Genomic DNA, 18125 nt, shown 5'->3' on the forward strand with positions numbered 1-18125 from the left:
ATGTATTGAGCCGTACTGTATTGTACCCATTCTACAATCTGTTAAATAAAGTTTTCATTCATTCATTCATTCATGATCCGGGTTCCTTGATGTAAGTCGGACATTTGCCCAGGCTCCTTGCCAATCAAAGTCATTTTCCAGGTCTGGTATATCCCTCCTCCAGACAGAGTCAAGTTGGAGGGTTTCATACGAGGACGTTAGTAATTGATGATAAAATTCTGAAACAAAACCTCTCGATGTCTCTCTTGCGTAGAAGAATTTGTGGTATCTGTGGTGTTCAATTGGTCTGTCTAATGGAACACCGTGAGACTTCAAACATAGCTCTAACTGTTTGTGAAAAAGCCATGTGGACTTGGTGAGATTAAATATTTTGCGTATTTCTTTATCACTACAAAAACCCTGTTTGTTAAAAACATCCCCTAATGAGTGTATGCCTTGCTCTTCCCATATAGGGAATCTTATAGGTCGTTTTCCAATTAAGAGTGCATTGTTATTGAATAAGGGAGTATGATTGTGCCATTTTTGTGGGTTAGGATTTTTTTTTGTGATTCACGCCATATCCGGATCGCATGAGTAATTATGGGGCCAAATTTCCGTTCACAGTGCTTGATTGGTAGTTTAGTGTATGCTATGTCCTTCAGTCTATGTGGGGCTACTATGTTTTCTTCTATTTTTCTCCAGGATGCTAATGCTTGGGAGTCAAACCATGTTGTCAATGGACTTAATGTGTACGCCTTAAAATATAGGAAAAAATCTGGAAATGCCATGCCACCATCTGCTTTATTTCTCTGTGCGGTGGATCTTTTTATACGTGGTGGTTTGTTATTCCAAATAAATTTTTATGTGGAGGAGTGTAATCTTTTCCAGTAACCCTCTGGAGGGGGTAACGGTAGCATTGAACTGAAGAAGTTGATTTTAGGTAGTACATCCATCTTAACTATTGATATCCGTGCTTGTACTGTGTTTTTAAGTTTTGCCCATCTATCAAGGTCGTCTTTGATTTTGTTTTGGATTTTTGTGTAGTTGTGCTTCACCGTTTGTCTTATGGTAGGGAATATTTCCACTCCCAAGCATCTGAAATGTTTTACCATCGGTATCTGTCCTGGGAGGGTTGTATCTTTTTTTGCAGGGGTGTTAAGTGGAAGGAAAGCCGACTTCGGCCAATTTATCTTAAATCCCGATAAATCACCAAAGTCCTCAATCAACTTGAGCAGATGAGGCAATGTGGTGTTGGGGTTTTGCATGAACAATATTACATCGTCCGCATATAAACACATTTTTTGTTGTGTGCCCTTGATTACGATTGGTTCTATGGATTGGGATTGTCTTATATATTGTGCTAAAGGCTCTAATGATAGATTGAACAGTCCGGGACTAAGAGGACAACCCTGTCTGGCAGAGCGTGATACCGGAAATATCTGGGAGATGATTGTGCCTGTTGTAATCATGGCCGATGGGTCTTTGTATAATACTTTAATCATATCGATGAATCCTTTCCCTAACCCCATCCTTTCTAGCACTGCCCACAGATAAGACCATTCCAGCCTGTCAAAGGCCTTCATAGCATCCAGGGACAGCATCGCCTTAGGTATGGTGCCCTCCTTGTCGGCATCAAGTACGTGCAGTATACGTCTTATGTTCTCAGTGATCAGGCGGCCTCCTATGAAGCCAGTTTGGTCCGGGTGAACTAAAGACGTCATATGCTTTTGTAATCTGATGGCTAATACCTTAGAGTACAGTTTGATATCTGTTCCGAGGAGGCTTAAAGGTCTATAACTACCGCACTCGTTGGGGTCCTTGTCTTTTTTAAGGAGGACTGTTATGAGTGCAATATTGTCATTTTTATGGAAGTTCCCCTCCTTGACTGAGTATAAGATCATATTTAGTAATAAGGGGCCAATTATGTCCCAACAAGAAAGGTACATTTCTGATGGGAAACCGTCTCTTCCAGGAGCCTTACCACTTTTCATTGCGGTTATGGCCTTCTTGAGTTCCTCTAGTGTGATTGGTGTTTCTAACTGTTTAGCGTCATCCTCTGAAAGTTTAGGGAGAGTAATTTGATTAAGAAATGTGTCCATTTTGTTTTGATCGAAGGTCATTTCTGATTTATATAAGTCGGAGTAGAATACTTTGAATGTATCGTTTATTTTTACAGGATCTGTTACAAGTACTTGTTGTGCTCTAATGGTAGTTATATCTGCAAATGTTGCATTAATTCTTAATCGCATGGCTAATAGGTGGCTGGGTTTGGAACCATGGGAGTACTGCTGTTGTCTTGTGCTGCGTATTTGTATTTCCGATTGTTGTCTGTATATGGCATTGATCTCTATTTTTAGTACGTTAACTTGATTTTCTAGTCGAGTTGAGTTGTTGTATTTCAGAGAATTAAATAACGTTGAGTAAAGCGTTTCCAGCTCATCCAGTTTTGTGCTTTGATTCTTGCGCATTTTGGAGGAAAAGCTATCCGTGAAGTCTTTGATCATTCCCTTTACCGACATCCATATTATTCTGGGGTCTTGCACCGAGTTTGCATTCTCCCGTTGGAATACTATAAGAGCTTCTTTGAGTTGTGTAATGTATTCCTTGTTATTAAGCAGCAACGAGTTAAATCGCCATCTTGGGGCTCGGGAGGATAGTATACCAAATGTACCTTTAAGGAGTAAATAACAGTGATCTGATGGTGCGTTGGGTATCATTTCCACTTCATAATTATCAAATAGTCTCTGTGATGCAAAGACATAATCTATTCTGGATAGTGTATTATGTCTCGCAGATCGACAAGAGTACTTTCGGGTCGTGGGATTAAGTAACCGCCATAAGTCATTTACACCTGTAATCTTTGACCAATCCTTTAATGCCTTCGATGAATTTTTTTGTTCGCTGGAAAAGGCGAGGTAAGATTTGTCCATCCTTGGGTTCCAGATGGCATTAAAATCCGCTCCTATTATAAATGAGTAATCGGGAATGTCTAACATTGCATTGGTTAATGTAGTGAAGAAATCTTCTTCGTACAAATTTGGGGCGTATACCGCTATCAACGCTATTTTCCTGTTCTTATGTTCAATCTTAGCTATAGTTATCCGACCTTCTACATCAGACCATACTCCCTTTAGTACAATATTCAACTTACGTTTAACGACTATTGCTACACCCCGAGTTCTCGTACCAATAGAGGAGTGACTGATATTATGGTATATGTTGTCCGCTAATTTATCTATGTCTTTCCCTAGAATGTGCGTTTCGCTTAGCAGAGCAATGTCCACATGTTCTTTTTTCATCAGTGTGAGCACAAAATCCAAACTTTAACAAGAAATGCTTTCAGACAAATTCTTTCTTTATTTGCCCAAAAAAACCGAAGTATGTTGTGAAGTGTATAGATAGATGTGAAATGTATAGATATATGTAGCAGTACTGTCTATCTGTATGTCGTGTATGTCATATGTTATGATGAATTGAAAATGGGGGACCCTGATGTAAACAAGACGAAAGTCTTTCTCTGGTCTGCACCCCTTTAACAATTGTGTGTATTGAGCCGTACTGTATTGTACCAATTCTGCAATCTGTTAATAAAGTTTTCAATCAATCAATCAATCAATCAAGTTAACTTTGAACCTCGGTTGTCAAGCTGCGTCAATGTTGTGTATGCATCTGAGTGGCATCACAACGGTGTTCACTGTGCCTTTAAGACGGCACGGTGGCCTTACGACAGTGCTGTGAAGTACCGTCAAGTGTTGTGGTAACGTCAGTTGGGTTGGTGTGCTGTTGTGCACAGCTAGCCCCTTTCGTGACTGCGATGTGCAAGCCAGGGGCTTTTGAGCATGAAATAGAATGTCTAACCTTACGTCGTAGTCCGGTGCGTTTTTGGAAACATTATAGACTATAGTCAATTCATAACAGATACACATAGCTAACATGGGGCTGGCTGCTTTGAGCACACGGGGCTAACCGCTAACGTTAGCTAGCAAGCAGCTCTATAGCTAAAACGCTAACTAGAAGCTAACCACTGTATACAGTTCCAATAGACTAACATACACCTCTGTGATTTAAATTTGTCCTTGCCTTAGACTCGAGGGTTGTACTAGGGTTGGATGCAGACATGCAGTTCCCCGTTGGTCAGTCTGTCTGTTTTCCATCTTCTGCTGTGTTTAACGTTAGCTGTTTGCGAGTGCTTCCTTGACTGATGGCTAGTACCACAGGACTTTTATTCAACATTCTATATTTCCGCGGGTTGGCGAGTACTGCAGGAACTTTTATTAAACATTATATATGTCCGCGGGTTGGCCAGTACTGCAGGAACTTTTATTAAACATTCTATGTCGCCGTGGCCCATTCAACTTAATACCGTCACTCTTTTCTTTTTCTTTTTTTGCCACACGGGCCATCGCACCAGTGCTAATGAAGTCAATCCATTCATCGCACAGACTGACGTCAGTGTAGCACGTGCAACATATATATCGCACTGTACAGCCCTGCACTGGAGCTGCTTAGTGTTCCATAGGCCAATGTTTCATGTTGTGAGAGGAAGAACGTTGGTGACTCAGACCTTTAGTCATCCCCTACCGTATGTCTGAACGTGAGAATGGCACTTACATGCACTTACATTAGAGAGGGGGTGACCTACACTGGGTCCTGCATGTGTCCCTGTGTGTCTCCCCCGTGCTCTCTGTCTATCACCAGCTGTTGAAAAAAACAACAAAAAAAAAACCTTTTCTGTTATTGCCAAACATGGGCCATTTAAAAAGAACACTCAGAATAAAAAACAGAGTAACTCCCTGGTTTTCACCTGAACTAGCAGCTTTATTCAAGGAAGGGAATGGAGCCTGGTTTGACATCTTTTAGACAAATTAAAAATAAATGCACGTCATCTGTGAGAAAGGCCACATCGAATTATAATCTATACCTAATTACCTGCTCCTATGCAAACCCTGCAATAAAAACAAAACTATTGTTTCCTACATCCATGCAGGGACTTGCTCATTTATGATCAGAAAGAGGTTTTCCTAGCTTTTATTTTATGGGCATTTATTTGAAGGAATACACAGGCCCCCCTTGTTAATGATGATTGTGCTGAAGGGTCTGCAATTAGGTAAAATTAGACCTAAGATTATCCCCCTTTAAGTTCACCAACCTGTTTAATATGTGGGAGTTAAGTTATTATTTACCACATAATGTTACACTGTCTGCCTACTGCTGGCATCTCAGGTTATATGACAGTGCTGCCATCTAGTGGGCCAGAGGTGGTAGTGTTTAGTGCGTCACTTCCTGTAGGAGACGTTGAACTGACGTTGAACTTGCCCAGACTTGTTAGAGAACAGACGGGAGAAATGCATCCAGCGTTGGTCACGTAACGTTATAGTTTGACGGTGACCAAGGATGTAAAGTTGCTTACCAAGCGGACATTATACCACCAAGAGAGAGTGAGTTTTTAGTAACCAGCTAATTCGATGTTTAGTAAACGTCTGGGATTAGCACATTACAGCGGACTATAGTATTCCCCATTTATCGTTAGCAGTTAGCCGAAGCTAGCTAGCTCGGAGCTAATACCTAACGTAGCTCCAGCTCATGCGTTGATAGCTGCTCTATACTGGACATATCAGACGATATATAGCACAGACCAGAGGACATTTAGATAGGGTCTGTGTCGAAGGGACTCTGTAAAAGGACACAACCAGTCCTATGTAGTAGCCACTAGCAGTAGCCTGTTGTACAGAGGGACCAGCGTGTCTTCAGTAGCTGTCGGCGTGCAGCACTACGGAGCGGAGCGAGACACTCGGATCCACCACAGCGGAGCATCTGGTCTGCAGGAGCAGACTGGTGGCGCCAATCGGACCGGGCAGCGTCTTCCCGCCCTCATCACCACGCAGCGGTCTACTACTCCTCGTTACAGAACCCATCCGGGTTCTTTCTCACCACCAGGATTACTAACTCTCTCCACCTCTCTCGTACTGCAGAGGGAATTGTTTCTCTGCTGCAGTGGTAACCGCGGCAACGTTTGGCCAGAACACTTTAATAGAACCATTTGGGCGCCCATCTAAATTTAGTTATAGTATTTAATTAGGCATTGTGTAAAGTGATAATAATATTTGTATGTATGTTTTTTCCCCCTTTTGCTTATATAAAAATGGCATTATGATTCAAACAGTTTCCTCGCTCTTTCTAGTTTAGGTGACTCCATTTTAAGTTATTCACTCAGTTGTGTAATTTGGTACAATTAGTTTAACAGTTAAGGCATCCTACCAAACCCCCTAAGGTGAATTTATATACAGTCCTCTAAGCTCCCGCACAATGATTGTGTTTCCACATTGGGCCATGTCCCTTAGCCTCAGTTTACCTTTCAGTCCTTATCTACTAGTGATGTATTTGAAGCTTTGCACGTCATTGATTCCAGGAGCTCAACTGGAGGGGAAACATTTTATAATTATTTTCTGAAACTGGCTGCTCCATTTATCAGAGCAATTAACGCATATATTCAATCTTTCTATATAGTAAGTATATTCCTGAGTATTTGGAAATCAGCACACATATTTCCATTACATAAAGGTTATTTATTTGAAATCCCTCAGTGTGTGATGTCCAAGAGTGCCAACTCTGAATTCTTGTTGGTAACAAAGGGTGTTCCGCAGGGATACATTTTAGGTCCAGTCCTTTTCACAATTTATATGAATGATATTGTCTCTTCATCGAGTGGTTGTCAAGTCCATCTCTATGTTGATGATACTGTAAACTACAAATGATACTGCGTCGGTCACAGTCAACCAGCACCTGCTAACGGGTCAGACCCTTTAGCTCAACTGGTTAGTGCGGCTGCCTGTGGATCCTATGGTCACAGGTTCAAATATCTCGGTTACATTGGTGACAGCGGTGGGATCTCACTTCCTTGTGTAATCTGTGAAGCAGGTTCGCGTACAAGGTGGGTGGGATCTCAGTGCCTTAACCCTTGGGATAGTGCAAGCGGGGACGAAAGAACGTGCAAGGACGCACTTTCTCGGGGGGAGGACGTATGTAAACTATGGATGAGTCGGTCGCAGTCAACCAGCACCTGCTAACGGGTCGGACCCTTTAGCTCAACTGGTTAGCACAGCTGCCTGTGGATCCTATGGTCACAGGTTCAAATCTCTCGGTTACAATACTATTGTGTATTGTATTTCTGATTCTGTACAACTACTGTAGCCATTGTTAACCTTTCCTTACGCTCTACAGGACGCGCTTATTCGCGTTAAACTGGTGATAAAACAATGTTCATGATATTTATTAGATTTATTAAATACATGAGTCATTTCATTTTTTTTATCCACTTTTTCTCCCATTTTCAATATTTTCTCCCATCCCAATTTCGTATCATCCAATTCAACCCTCCCCTGTTACGGACGCTGTTTCTTGCCTCCCACAAGCCGGCTGCAATGTGGACTAAGTCATACATAGCACAAGTCCCCTCCGGTACTTGAGGTAACAGCAGTCGCATCTTTTCACCTGCGCAGCTCGATCTCTCAGTGGCGAGGAGTAACACATGGGAGGCTCACGCTGCCCCCGACACTTCCTGATTCTACTGCGCAGGCGCACCAACCGACCTGTAGGAGTCGCTGTCCACAACGCCCGATCCCCACCCATCAGTTTCCCACCCCCTAATACGGCCAATGTGTATTAGTACGGACGACCAGCTAAACTGAAAGCAAATGTGGAGCGCTGGGCTCGAACTGACGAGCCCAGCGTCTCCAGCATTTCGTGGCGAGCGCCTTGCCCACTACGCCACGTAGCCGCCCATGAGAGAGTTATTTCATATAAATATCTTGACATCTGACTTGATGTGAAATTTACGCTTAAATACCATATAAATGATAAACAGTTTAGGACCATAATCTTAAACCTCCCTGGTATATTGTGTAAATGTTTTAACAGATTTGTATCAGTGTTTTGGTTGTATTTTATTGTTTTGTTATTGTGTTTTTATCATTGCCTAATTCTATTGATGTGTAACTGCTCTTTATATTCATCTGGGTTTTTAATTATTCATGTAACTCGACATAATTGAAAATGAGAGGCAACCTCAACTGACTTTTCAAGCATAAATAAAGGTTTGAATCAGACAGGAGACATCTGCCTCCTGTCTCCACTTGGGTCCACATCCTAGCCTGGCCCTTTGCATAATGACTGAAAAGTCACCTTAACCTGCAGATCATATTTATTTGTACGAGTGACACCCACTGGTAGAAAGCTAGGTGAGAAGAATGTTCTGTCCCTTTGTGTGAAACCATATTAATACGAATAATAACTGTACAAGGACAGAAAGTTCTGTCCTGAGTGGTATGTGCGTCTACATACAAACGCATGAGTACACACACACACACACACACACACACACACACACACACACACACACACACACACACACACACACACACACACACACACACACACACACACACACACACACACACACACACACACACACACACACACACACACACACACACACACACACACACACACAATGATGGAGGACAACTTCTCATGAACATGAACTGTGATGACGAAGCCCCATCTACAGACAGAGCCACACACAGGTAGAGGAAGAGACAGAGCCACACACAGGTAGAGGAAGAGACAGAGACACACACAGGTAGAGGAAGAGACAGAGCCACACACAGGTAGAGGAAGAGACAGAGACACACACAGGTAGAGGAAGAGACAGAGACACACACAGGTAGAGGAAGAGACAGAGCCACACACAGGTAGAGGAAGAGACAGAGACACACACAGGTAGAGGAAGAGACAGAGACACACACAGGTAGAGGAAGAGACAGAGACACACACAGGTAGAGGAAGAGACAGAGACACACACAGGTAGAGGAAGAGACAGAGACACACACAGGTAGAGGAAGAGACAGAGACACACACAGGTAGAGGAAGAGACAGAGACACACAGTCACATACATCCCTTGCTGGTCCCCCGCTGTAAATATGTAAATGGCTGCATTTATATAGCGCTTTTATCCAAATCGCTTTACTTATTTGTTCCTCACATTTTACCCATTCACTCACACATACACACACACCGACAGCAGAGGCAACCATGCAATGTGCCAACCTGCACATCGGGAGCAATTAGGGGTTAAGTGTCTTGCTCAAGGACACTTCGACACGTTGCCTGGGAGGAGCGGGAATCTAACCGGGAACCTCCGGATTACCAGACGACTGCTCTACCTCCTGAGCCACTGGACAAGGTTGTCTTGATTCCAATCTCATTCACATTCAAAATCGCTACTTTCACCTCAAAGTCATGTTCGATCCTATGTGTCGGCGTCCGGAGACGCAACTCAGAGTCGCATGTGTAGTGGAATCTGTCTCCTCCAATACACTCCTCTCCCACAGCGACATCCTGTCTAACACCGCCCCCATCCCACATGTCCCCCACTACACCCCTCCTTCTAGTACCTTTAAATCAAATCAAAATCAAATCAAATTTATTCGTGAGGCCCGACAACACACGCTAATGTCCCCATGGGCCGGACACGGCTTCTTTAAACAAGTCAAGAAGAAACATCACAATAAATCAAGAACAAAGACAAAAACACCAGAAAATCCAAAATAGAATGTAAAATAAATAATTTTAATTAATGCAACACTCCCAGACATACCCCATGCGAAGGTAAGGAAAAACTCACTAAAAACCTAGCAATAGGAAAAAAGCACCACAGGCAATGCGGAGGGGAGACACCTTAGAAGGGCCGTTCAAGGGGGGATCTCCCTTCTTAGATGTCTGTGATAGTAGTGTTGCTATAAAACAGGCGAAACAGTTGATAAGCATGTACATATACGTGTAATGAAACACAAATAAGTACATGCAATAGCAACTGAACATTTTGAAAGATTGAAAATAGAGCTGATGGTCCCACCTTCTAGCCTTCCTTTGTGTCTCACCCTCCTCCCCCCTTCTGGTCACCCATCCAGCCTCTCCCTTTGAATCACCTACCCCCGCCCCCCCTGTCTCATCCTCATATCCTCCTTCTCACCTGGTTACCTGACCCCACCCCTTTCTACCATGGTATAAAGATCGACGTACAATGTGAATTCAAGGAGCTTATTTCCGGGGTCCCCAGGCCAGGACGTCCGGTTGGGTCCTCTCAAGCCGACTCCTGTTTTTAACCCAATACATTTGTAACAACCAACTATCTGACCAGCGAATGATTGCCTCCGATATCCACGACCAGTGGCGGACTGGCCATCGGGACGTTCGGGACGAATCCCGATGGGCCGGAACCAAAGTGGGCTGGTAAAAAAAAAAAAAAAAAAAAAAAAAAAAAAAATATATATATATATTTGTGTGTGAGTCGGTGTGTGGGCCACTAATGTGGGCCAGTGTGTGGGCCAGTGTGTGGGCCAGTGTGTGGGCCAGTGTGTGGGCCAGTATGTGGGCCGGTGTGTGGGCCAGTATGTGGGCCAGTGTGTGGGCCACTAATGTGGGCCAGTGTGTGGGCCGGTGTGTGAGTCGGTGTGTGGGCCACTAATGTGGGCCAGTGTGTGGGCCAGTGTGTGGGCCAGTGTGTGGGCCAGTATGTGGGCCGGTGTGTGGGCCGGTGTGTGGGCCAGTATGTGGGCCAGTGTGTGGGCCGGTGTGTGGGCCAGTGTGTGAGTCGGTGTGTGCTTTTGTTTTTGTCTTGAATGAGACATGAGACATCAGTGAATGAGATTCACGTTTCCTCCCAACCGCGAGTAGGCCTAGAAGCGCAGAAATGGAGAACGAAAAAAAAAAAAAAATGGAGCTGAAAAAGCTAGAATAAAAAAACAAAAATTGCTAGTAAAAGACGCAGAACAATGTTCTAAAATTACAGACATGTTTAGTAGCGGAAGGGCTCTCGTTAGAGTAGCTGCTGCTGCTAATAATGATGAAGTTCAAGTGGAAGGAACCAACAGTAACATGACAGGTGCGTGCAGTAGCCTAGTGCATATTCTACTGTTGGTGTCTGCCGGTTCATGAGGGCTAGCTAGCCTATACTAGCTCTTGCAGTGATTTCAGTCATTCTATTACAAGACAATGTGCTTTCCGTATTCCTGATTCCTTACAGCACGTGGACATAAATAGTCGTGACTCGTGAAGTTTTTTCTCTGACTAAAAGTTTAGTTAGCAATGTTAGGACTAGTGCCCACCACAGCATCAGAAGCTAAAGTGCTAACCTAGAGAGCCAATCAGAACCTAGGACGGGCTGCAAATTAATCAGCTACTAATATTATAATAGTAAATACTAAAATAAAATACTATTATGTTCCCTTCCAAATTTTCATGTTGATATAATATTGGTAATCTAATTGATTGAATTGATTAGTTGCCATTTTACATGCTTAAATAAGATGTACCTTAGAATTCCCAACTGTTAGCCATGTTCTCGATATGATTAGTCTCATCTACATGTTTGTAAATAACCACAGCTAACTAGCTTAAGCTAACAACTCGGTCAACTACTACCCCGTAGTTAAACAAATGTGATTGCATATAACAGCTAACTGCTACAGCTAAGTTGGTAGTTAGCCTATTCCATTAATGTTGAATGTATTTATGAAGGTTGTTGATGGTGGTTGGCGCTGAATAGCAGACACGATTCCGTCAGTCTGCCACAGGGCAGCTGTGTTTGCTGATGCTGCTCATGACCACCAGTAGCGTGTGTGAGTGTGAATGCAGAGAGAGAGAGAGAGAGAGAGAGAGAGAGAGAGAGAGAGAGAGAGAGAGAGAGAGAGAGAGAGAGAGAGAGATGGCAAGCAGCCATGATGAAGTTGAGCTTCATCCAGTAGAATGAAAACGTTTATAAAAGACACCTAGATCATGACATTACTTTTCAAATTGTGTATTATAATGTGTATATTTTAGTGATGTCCGATATTATCGGCCTACCGATATTGGCATTAAAATGTGATATCGGAAATTATCGGTATCTGTTTTCAAAAAAAGAAAAATTAAATATTTTTATTTTTTATATTTATTTAACCTTTATTTACCCAGGCAAGCAAGTAAGAACAAATTCTGATTTTATTTATTGTCAAAAGTATGCATAATGTTGTGTTAATTCCACAACAAGAGATATGTAATGTTAATTACCTGAAATTATTCGTTTTTTGGGGGGGAAACCCTGCATATATTGGTATCGGTTGATATCGGTATCGGAAATGTAAGTGTTGGACTATATCGGATATCGGTAAAAAAGCCAATATCGAACATCCCTAGTATATTTGTATCTTCTTCCTTACTGCCCCCACTACTGGGTCCATCACTACTAGCACAGATTTCAACTTTATTTTCAATTCTAGTGAAGATAACATGTTTTTCTCTATTGGATGAAATGGTGCAGCGATAAAAACATTGTATTCAAACATTTTATTCAATAAAGCCTCAACAAAGAGTTGGAACAGCATACAGAATATAGATGTGATGTCAGTCTGAATCAGAGCATTCTCTGCCTCATTGAATTCTGAAGAAAATCAGATTCCAATGAACCCTCAAATTCTGAAAATGGGAGTAGTCACCACTCACCAATTTCCCCATCTTCTCTAGTCACCCCCACACCTTCTATTTGACCCATGACTTCTCAGCAGAGCCCAGACAAAACTTCCCTTTTCCTATCAACTCTGCTAATACTGAGTCACTATTGAGAGAGAGAGAGAGAGAGAGAGAGAGAGAGAGACTGAGAGAGACTGAGAGAGACTGAGAGAGACTGAGAGACTGAGAGAGACTGAGAGACTGAGAGAGACTGAGAGAGACTGAGAGAGACTGAGAGAGACTGAGAGACTGAGAGAGACTGAGAGACTGAGAGAGACTGAGAGAGACTGAGAGAGACTGAGACTCTTGGAATGGGTGTCTGGGAGGAAGTGGGGGGTCTTTCGATGTTGATTAAACGGCAAGCAACTAATGTCATGAGTGCCAAATTAAAGGACAATAAATCCAATCTAACTGAAATTGTGTAGCACAGACCTTTCTATGGATCAAAACCTCAATATTATTATGGTGTAGTTAATACTTCATGTATCCTTAATCCCTAGGCTAATGAGGCACTAAGATGTTACTAAAAAGTAAAAAGCCAAAGTAATGGTATATGTATGTGTGTGTGTGTGTGTGTGTGTGTGTGCACTGTGCACGAGTGCACATCTAGGGGCGGGGTGTAGATTTGGTCTCCCTGATGTTGACTCCTTAGCCACAGCCTTGGGTTGTTTAATACTGGACAAGTGTTTCATAACGGCCGTTGTGTGGGCCGGTTTCGGGGCCGGTGCGTGGGCCGGTGTGTGGGCTGGTGCGTCTGAATGTCCCGGGCTGAATTTGTGTCCCAGTCCGCCACTGTCCACGACACCTGCCACCCTGCTGCACGTCTCCTACACACTGAAGACACCTGCCACCCTGCTGCACGTCTCCTACACACTGAAGACACCTGCCACCCTGCTGCACGTCTCCTACACACTGAAGACACCTGCCACCCTGCTGCACGTCTCCTACACACTGAAGACACCTTCCACCCTGCTGCACGTCTCCTACACACTGAAGACACCTGCCACCCTGCTGCACGTCTCCTACACACTGAAGACACCTGCCACCCTGCTGCATGTCTCCTACACACTGAAGACACCTGCCACCCTGCTGCACGTCTCCTACACACTGAAGACACCTGCCACCCTGCTGCATGTCTCCTACACACTGAAGACACCTGCCACCCTGCTGCACGTCTCCTACACACTGAAGACACCTGCCACCCTGCTGCACGTCTCCTACACACTGAAGACACCTGCCACCCTGCTGCACGTCTCCTACACACTGAAGACACCTGCCACCCTGCTGCACGTCTCCTACACACTGAAGACACCTGCCACCCTGCTGTACGTCTCCTACACACTGAAGACACCTAATAATAATAATGGATTGGATTTATATAGCGCTCTTCGTGACACCCCAGTGACCCCAGAGCGCTTACAGAGTCCATTATTCGTTCATACACAGTCATACCGGTGGTGGTAAGCTACAATTGCAGCCAGAGCTGCCCTGAGGCAGACTCACCTGCCACCCTGCTCCACACATGTCTCCTACACATTGAAGACACCTGCCACCCTGCTCCACACATGTCTCCTACACATTGAAGACACCTGCCACCCTGCTCCACACATGTCTCCTACATATTGAAGACACCTGCCACCCTGCTCCACACATGTCTCCTACACATTGAAGACACCTGCCACCCTGCTCCACACATGTCTCCTACATATTGAAGACACCTGCCACCCTGCTCCACACATGTCTCCTACACATTGAAGACACGTGCCACCCTGCTCCACACATGTCTCCTACATATTGAAGACACCTGCCACCCTGCTCCACACATGTCTCCTACACACTGAAGACACGTGTCAGAATGTATGGCACCTCCTGCATTGTAGTGGAAGCGGTACAATGGGTCTTACTGGGAAATCTGAACTCTCTCCTCTCATCCAACATGGGGTTTCCACAATTTCAGCTGCCAACCATGTCAGGTCCAAGTTAGCAAGGAGTGTTGGAATACTGGGAAAAACAAGGCACATTCTGAACCATGAATCACTATATACACTGTACTGCACGCTCATTCTGCCATATCTCAATTACTGTGTGGAGGTTTGGGGTAATACCTACAAGAGCACCCTACAGGCAATAAGCACCATGCATCAAAAAGAGCAATCAGAATAGTGAATAATGTAGGATATTATGAACACACCAATGGACTCTTTTTTTAATCACAGACATTGACATTTTGGGATTTAGTGGAATTGAAAACTGCACAAATGGTGTATAAAGCAAGACATAATCTACTACCAGGCAACATCCAAAATATTTTCATAGATAGAAAAGTGGGATATAACTTAACACTTTGAGCGTCACGCCTGGTTTGCCTTTTTACCGGCTGAATGCCACCATCGGCGCCAATGTTAACGTTAATAATCTATGTTTTAAATTATGGCTATGTGTCTAATCTGCCCATCGCATTATCAAAGACTATTTTCCAGTCAGTGCTGTCAAGGCAGATTGTTTTTTTATCGCGTCGTTTCCGTTTCAGAGCAGTTAGAAAAGCCCCCGTTTTGATATAAAAAACAGCCCATTCTGGAGCATTCTATGAAAATAGTCTTTTAGTGGAATATTCCACAACGTTGATATTCGTCGGCCTTTTTATGAATCGTTTTCAAATAAACGCTAGATGATCAATATTATACGTGCACGCAAGCACATTACGGCCGCGCACGGATAATCGCCTCGTTGATTTCCTCTCTGACTTTTACAGTGAAACCGAAAGAAGACATTTCACAAAACAGCCTATATCTTCATCAAACTTACTCTGATTATCCTAACACTGATAACATAGAGTCCTTACCTGACATCAGATGGTATCCAACTGGTATATTCCAATTCCTGATCACCATTCGAAAAAATCGATACGTGTATGGATCCAACGCGATACTGTAGAACTCCATGATCAGCGGGGATCTGAGGTTCCAGAATGAACTGTGGTAACCCCGGCTGGATCAGTGGACTGGAAAATGTGGAGTACCGGATTTTTTTCCCCATTCATTTTCATTGAGTCCATTCCAAAATCACTTATGTCATCTGGGAGACGACAGGGGGCGCTTTTTTCCACAGTGATCGCCGGCGCCGCTCGGCTATACTCGGGTAGGCTCGGGTGATGCAATAATTTTTCAGATCGCTAAAAAAAAAAATAATAATAATTCCGAGAAATCTCGTGAGTGGCTTTCAACCACCTATAAAAAAACACGAGAAATCTCGTGAGTGGCACGGAAAGAGTTAATAGAATAGAATAGAATAGAATAGAATAGAATAGAATAGAATATAAATACTTTATTCATCCGGAGGGAAATTTGGCACTACAAATCGCTCACAGTAAACAGTAAACATTTAGGTAGGCAAAGCAAAAGTCATGAATACGAATAAAAATAAGACGTAAGAATAAAATAAAATACGGTCCGGGATATACATTTCCTATGATATGTATATACATTCTAATATAAAATATACAGTAAAAATATACAGAAATATACAGTAGTGTACAGTAGTAGTGTAAAATTGTACAATGTCGGTTTTAAAAGTAAAGGTAAAAGTCCAGGAAGATAGTACTGTCACCCTGTGCTCAGTGATGCAGTGAGGCAGAGTGATGCATTATAAAGTCTGATGGCTGTCGGAATGAAGGACTTCCTGTGCCGTTCAGTGCTACATCTCGGGAGTCTTAGGGCTAGATCCACAAAGAATGGATTGCACGGTGCTAATTACACCCTTACTTACAATTCATTATGAATTGAAAATGGGGGACCCTGATGTAAACAAGACAAACGTTTTTCTCTGGTCTGCATCCCCTTAACAATTGTGTGTATTGAGCCGTACTGTATTGTACCCATTCTGCAATCTGTTAATAAAATGTTCATTCAATCAATCACCGCGCAATCAATCACATTTCAGGAATTAGCCAGGATCACTCTGAAACTATACAATATTCACGACGGGATAACACACGAACGTATACATGAAAAAATGGATTATTTTACACATGTTGAACGAGGGATAGTTACTGTCAAATGAGCCATAGTATTGTCTCCATAGCTATAATATAGAATATAGATATAGCCCTGCAAACACCGCGACGCACAGTGAAAATGCCTATATAAAGTGCGGCGCATTTACTACAGGATAAGGATAATAACTGGCAGAGAAAGAGTTAAGAGCTATAGAACTGTATGGCTCTGTGACAAAAGGGGGGTTGGCTCGAGGTCCTCATCTCTACAACTCCATGGTCGTCTCCACGAGACACACCACAACAGACTCACCACAATAGAGACTCGGCCAACTCTGTAAACCAAAGGAACTCAGTGAACTAATGGGGAAAATGGTTATTAGATGTGTGTTGTTAAGGCGAGACACTACCCCCGAAATCGCCTTTTTGCTTTTTTTCAACAATATTGAGATTTTGTTATATTTTGCTTCCTTAACATGTCTTATTTCAAACTAGTGGCAATAAAATACCGAAAACACACAATTAGTTGTTTATTTTACTTCATTTTGTCTGATTGTGTCCATAGATCACAATTACAATACAGAACTTTGAGGGCGTTTTCCCAAAAATGAGTTTTCTTACATGCAAGAGATGAAATGTCCCATTTCCCTAGCACCTACAAACACCACTTTCCAAATGTCTTCCTATCTATACTCTGCATCTTATTACAAAGGGGTTTGTTGATATATCATTCATATCCTGATTTATAGTACATTTATACCATTTATAAATTTTTCTTTCTATGACTGTAGACAGCATTTCCTGATTTATGGGATGATAAAAAGACATAGTTCATTGTGTTATGTGTCAACATAATGATTTTTTTTTTATCTGGCATCATCCAATGTGTGTGTCTATATGAATTGAAAATGGGGGACCCTGATGGAAACAAGACAAACGTCTTTCTCAGGTCTGCATCCCCTTAACAATTGTATGTATTGAGCCGTACTGTATTGTACCCATTCTGCAATCTGTTAAATAAAGTTTTTCATTCATTCATTCATGATGTCTAGCCTGGCGATATATGCAAATCAGCGCATATTTAATTAGGTAACGCCCATTTTGCATATGTGTGCATATGTTTGCATGTGTGTGAGAAAGTGGGTATGTAATATGTGTATGACCTGGTGAACTCCATCGCTGGCAGTGTAGACAGAGCGGAGCTGCTTGAGGTGACCTCTCAGTGATCCCAGGCCTCTCAGGGTCTCAAACACCCCCCCCACAGCAGAGTGAGCTCTCTCCATGGTCATCTCCTCTGGGCTTATACAACCTACCACCACACACAGACACAGGCAGACAGACAGACAGACAGACAGACAGACAGACAGACAGGCAGACAGACAGACAGGCAGGCAGGCAGGCAGGCAGGCAGACAGACAGACAGACAGACAGACACACACACAGACACACACACAGACAGACACAGGGCTTACAGTCAGTACACAACACATCACAGGAGGACACAGTTCCTAGAAGTCTTACATGCATTTGTTATTGTTTTATTTTCATCAATTGATAAATGACAAACCAAACAAACATACAAATAAACAAAATTCACATGATTCATAT

General features: G+C 42.9%; 1 protein-coding gene across 1 annotated transcript in view; it reads right to left on the bottom strand.

Annotated features, from left to right (window-relative positions):
- scfd2 (sec1 family domain containing 2) overlaps positions 1–18125 on the bottom strand; it is a 325751-nt gene that overhangs the window by 40424 nt on the left and 267202 nt on the right. The window contains exon 6 of the mRNA XM_084307430.1: positions 17681–17826. Within this exon, the coding sequence (XP_084163556.1) occupies positions 17681–17826 (146 nt within the window). The remainder of the gene's footprint in view (positions 1–17680; positions 17827–18125) is intronic.

This window comes from Notolepis coatsorum (genome assembly GCF_963971535.1).
Source record: "Notolepis coatsorum genome assembly, chromosome: 2".
NCBI lineage: Eukaryota > Metazoa > Chordata > Actinopteri > Aulopiformes > Paralepididae > Notolepis > Notolepis coatsorum.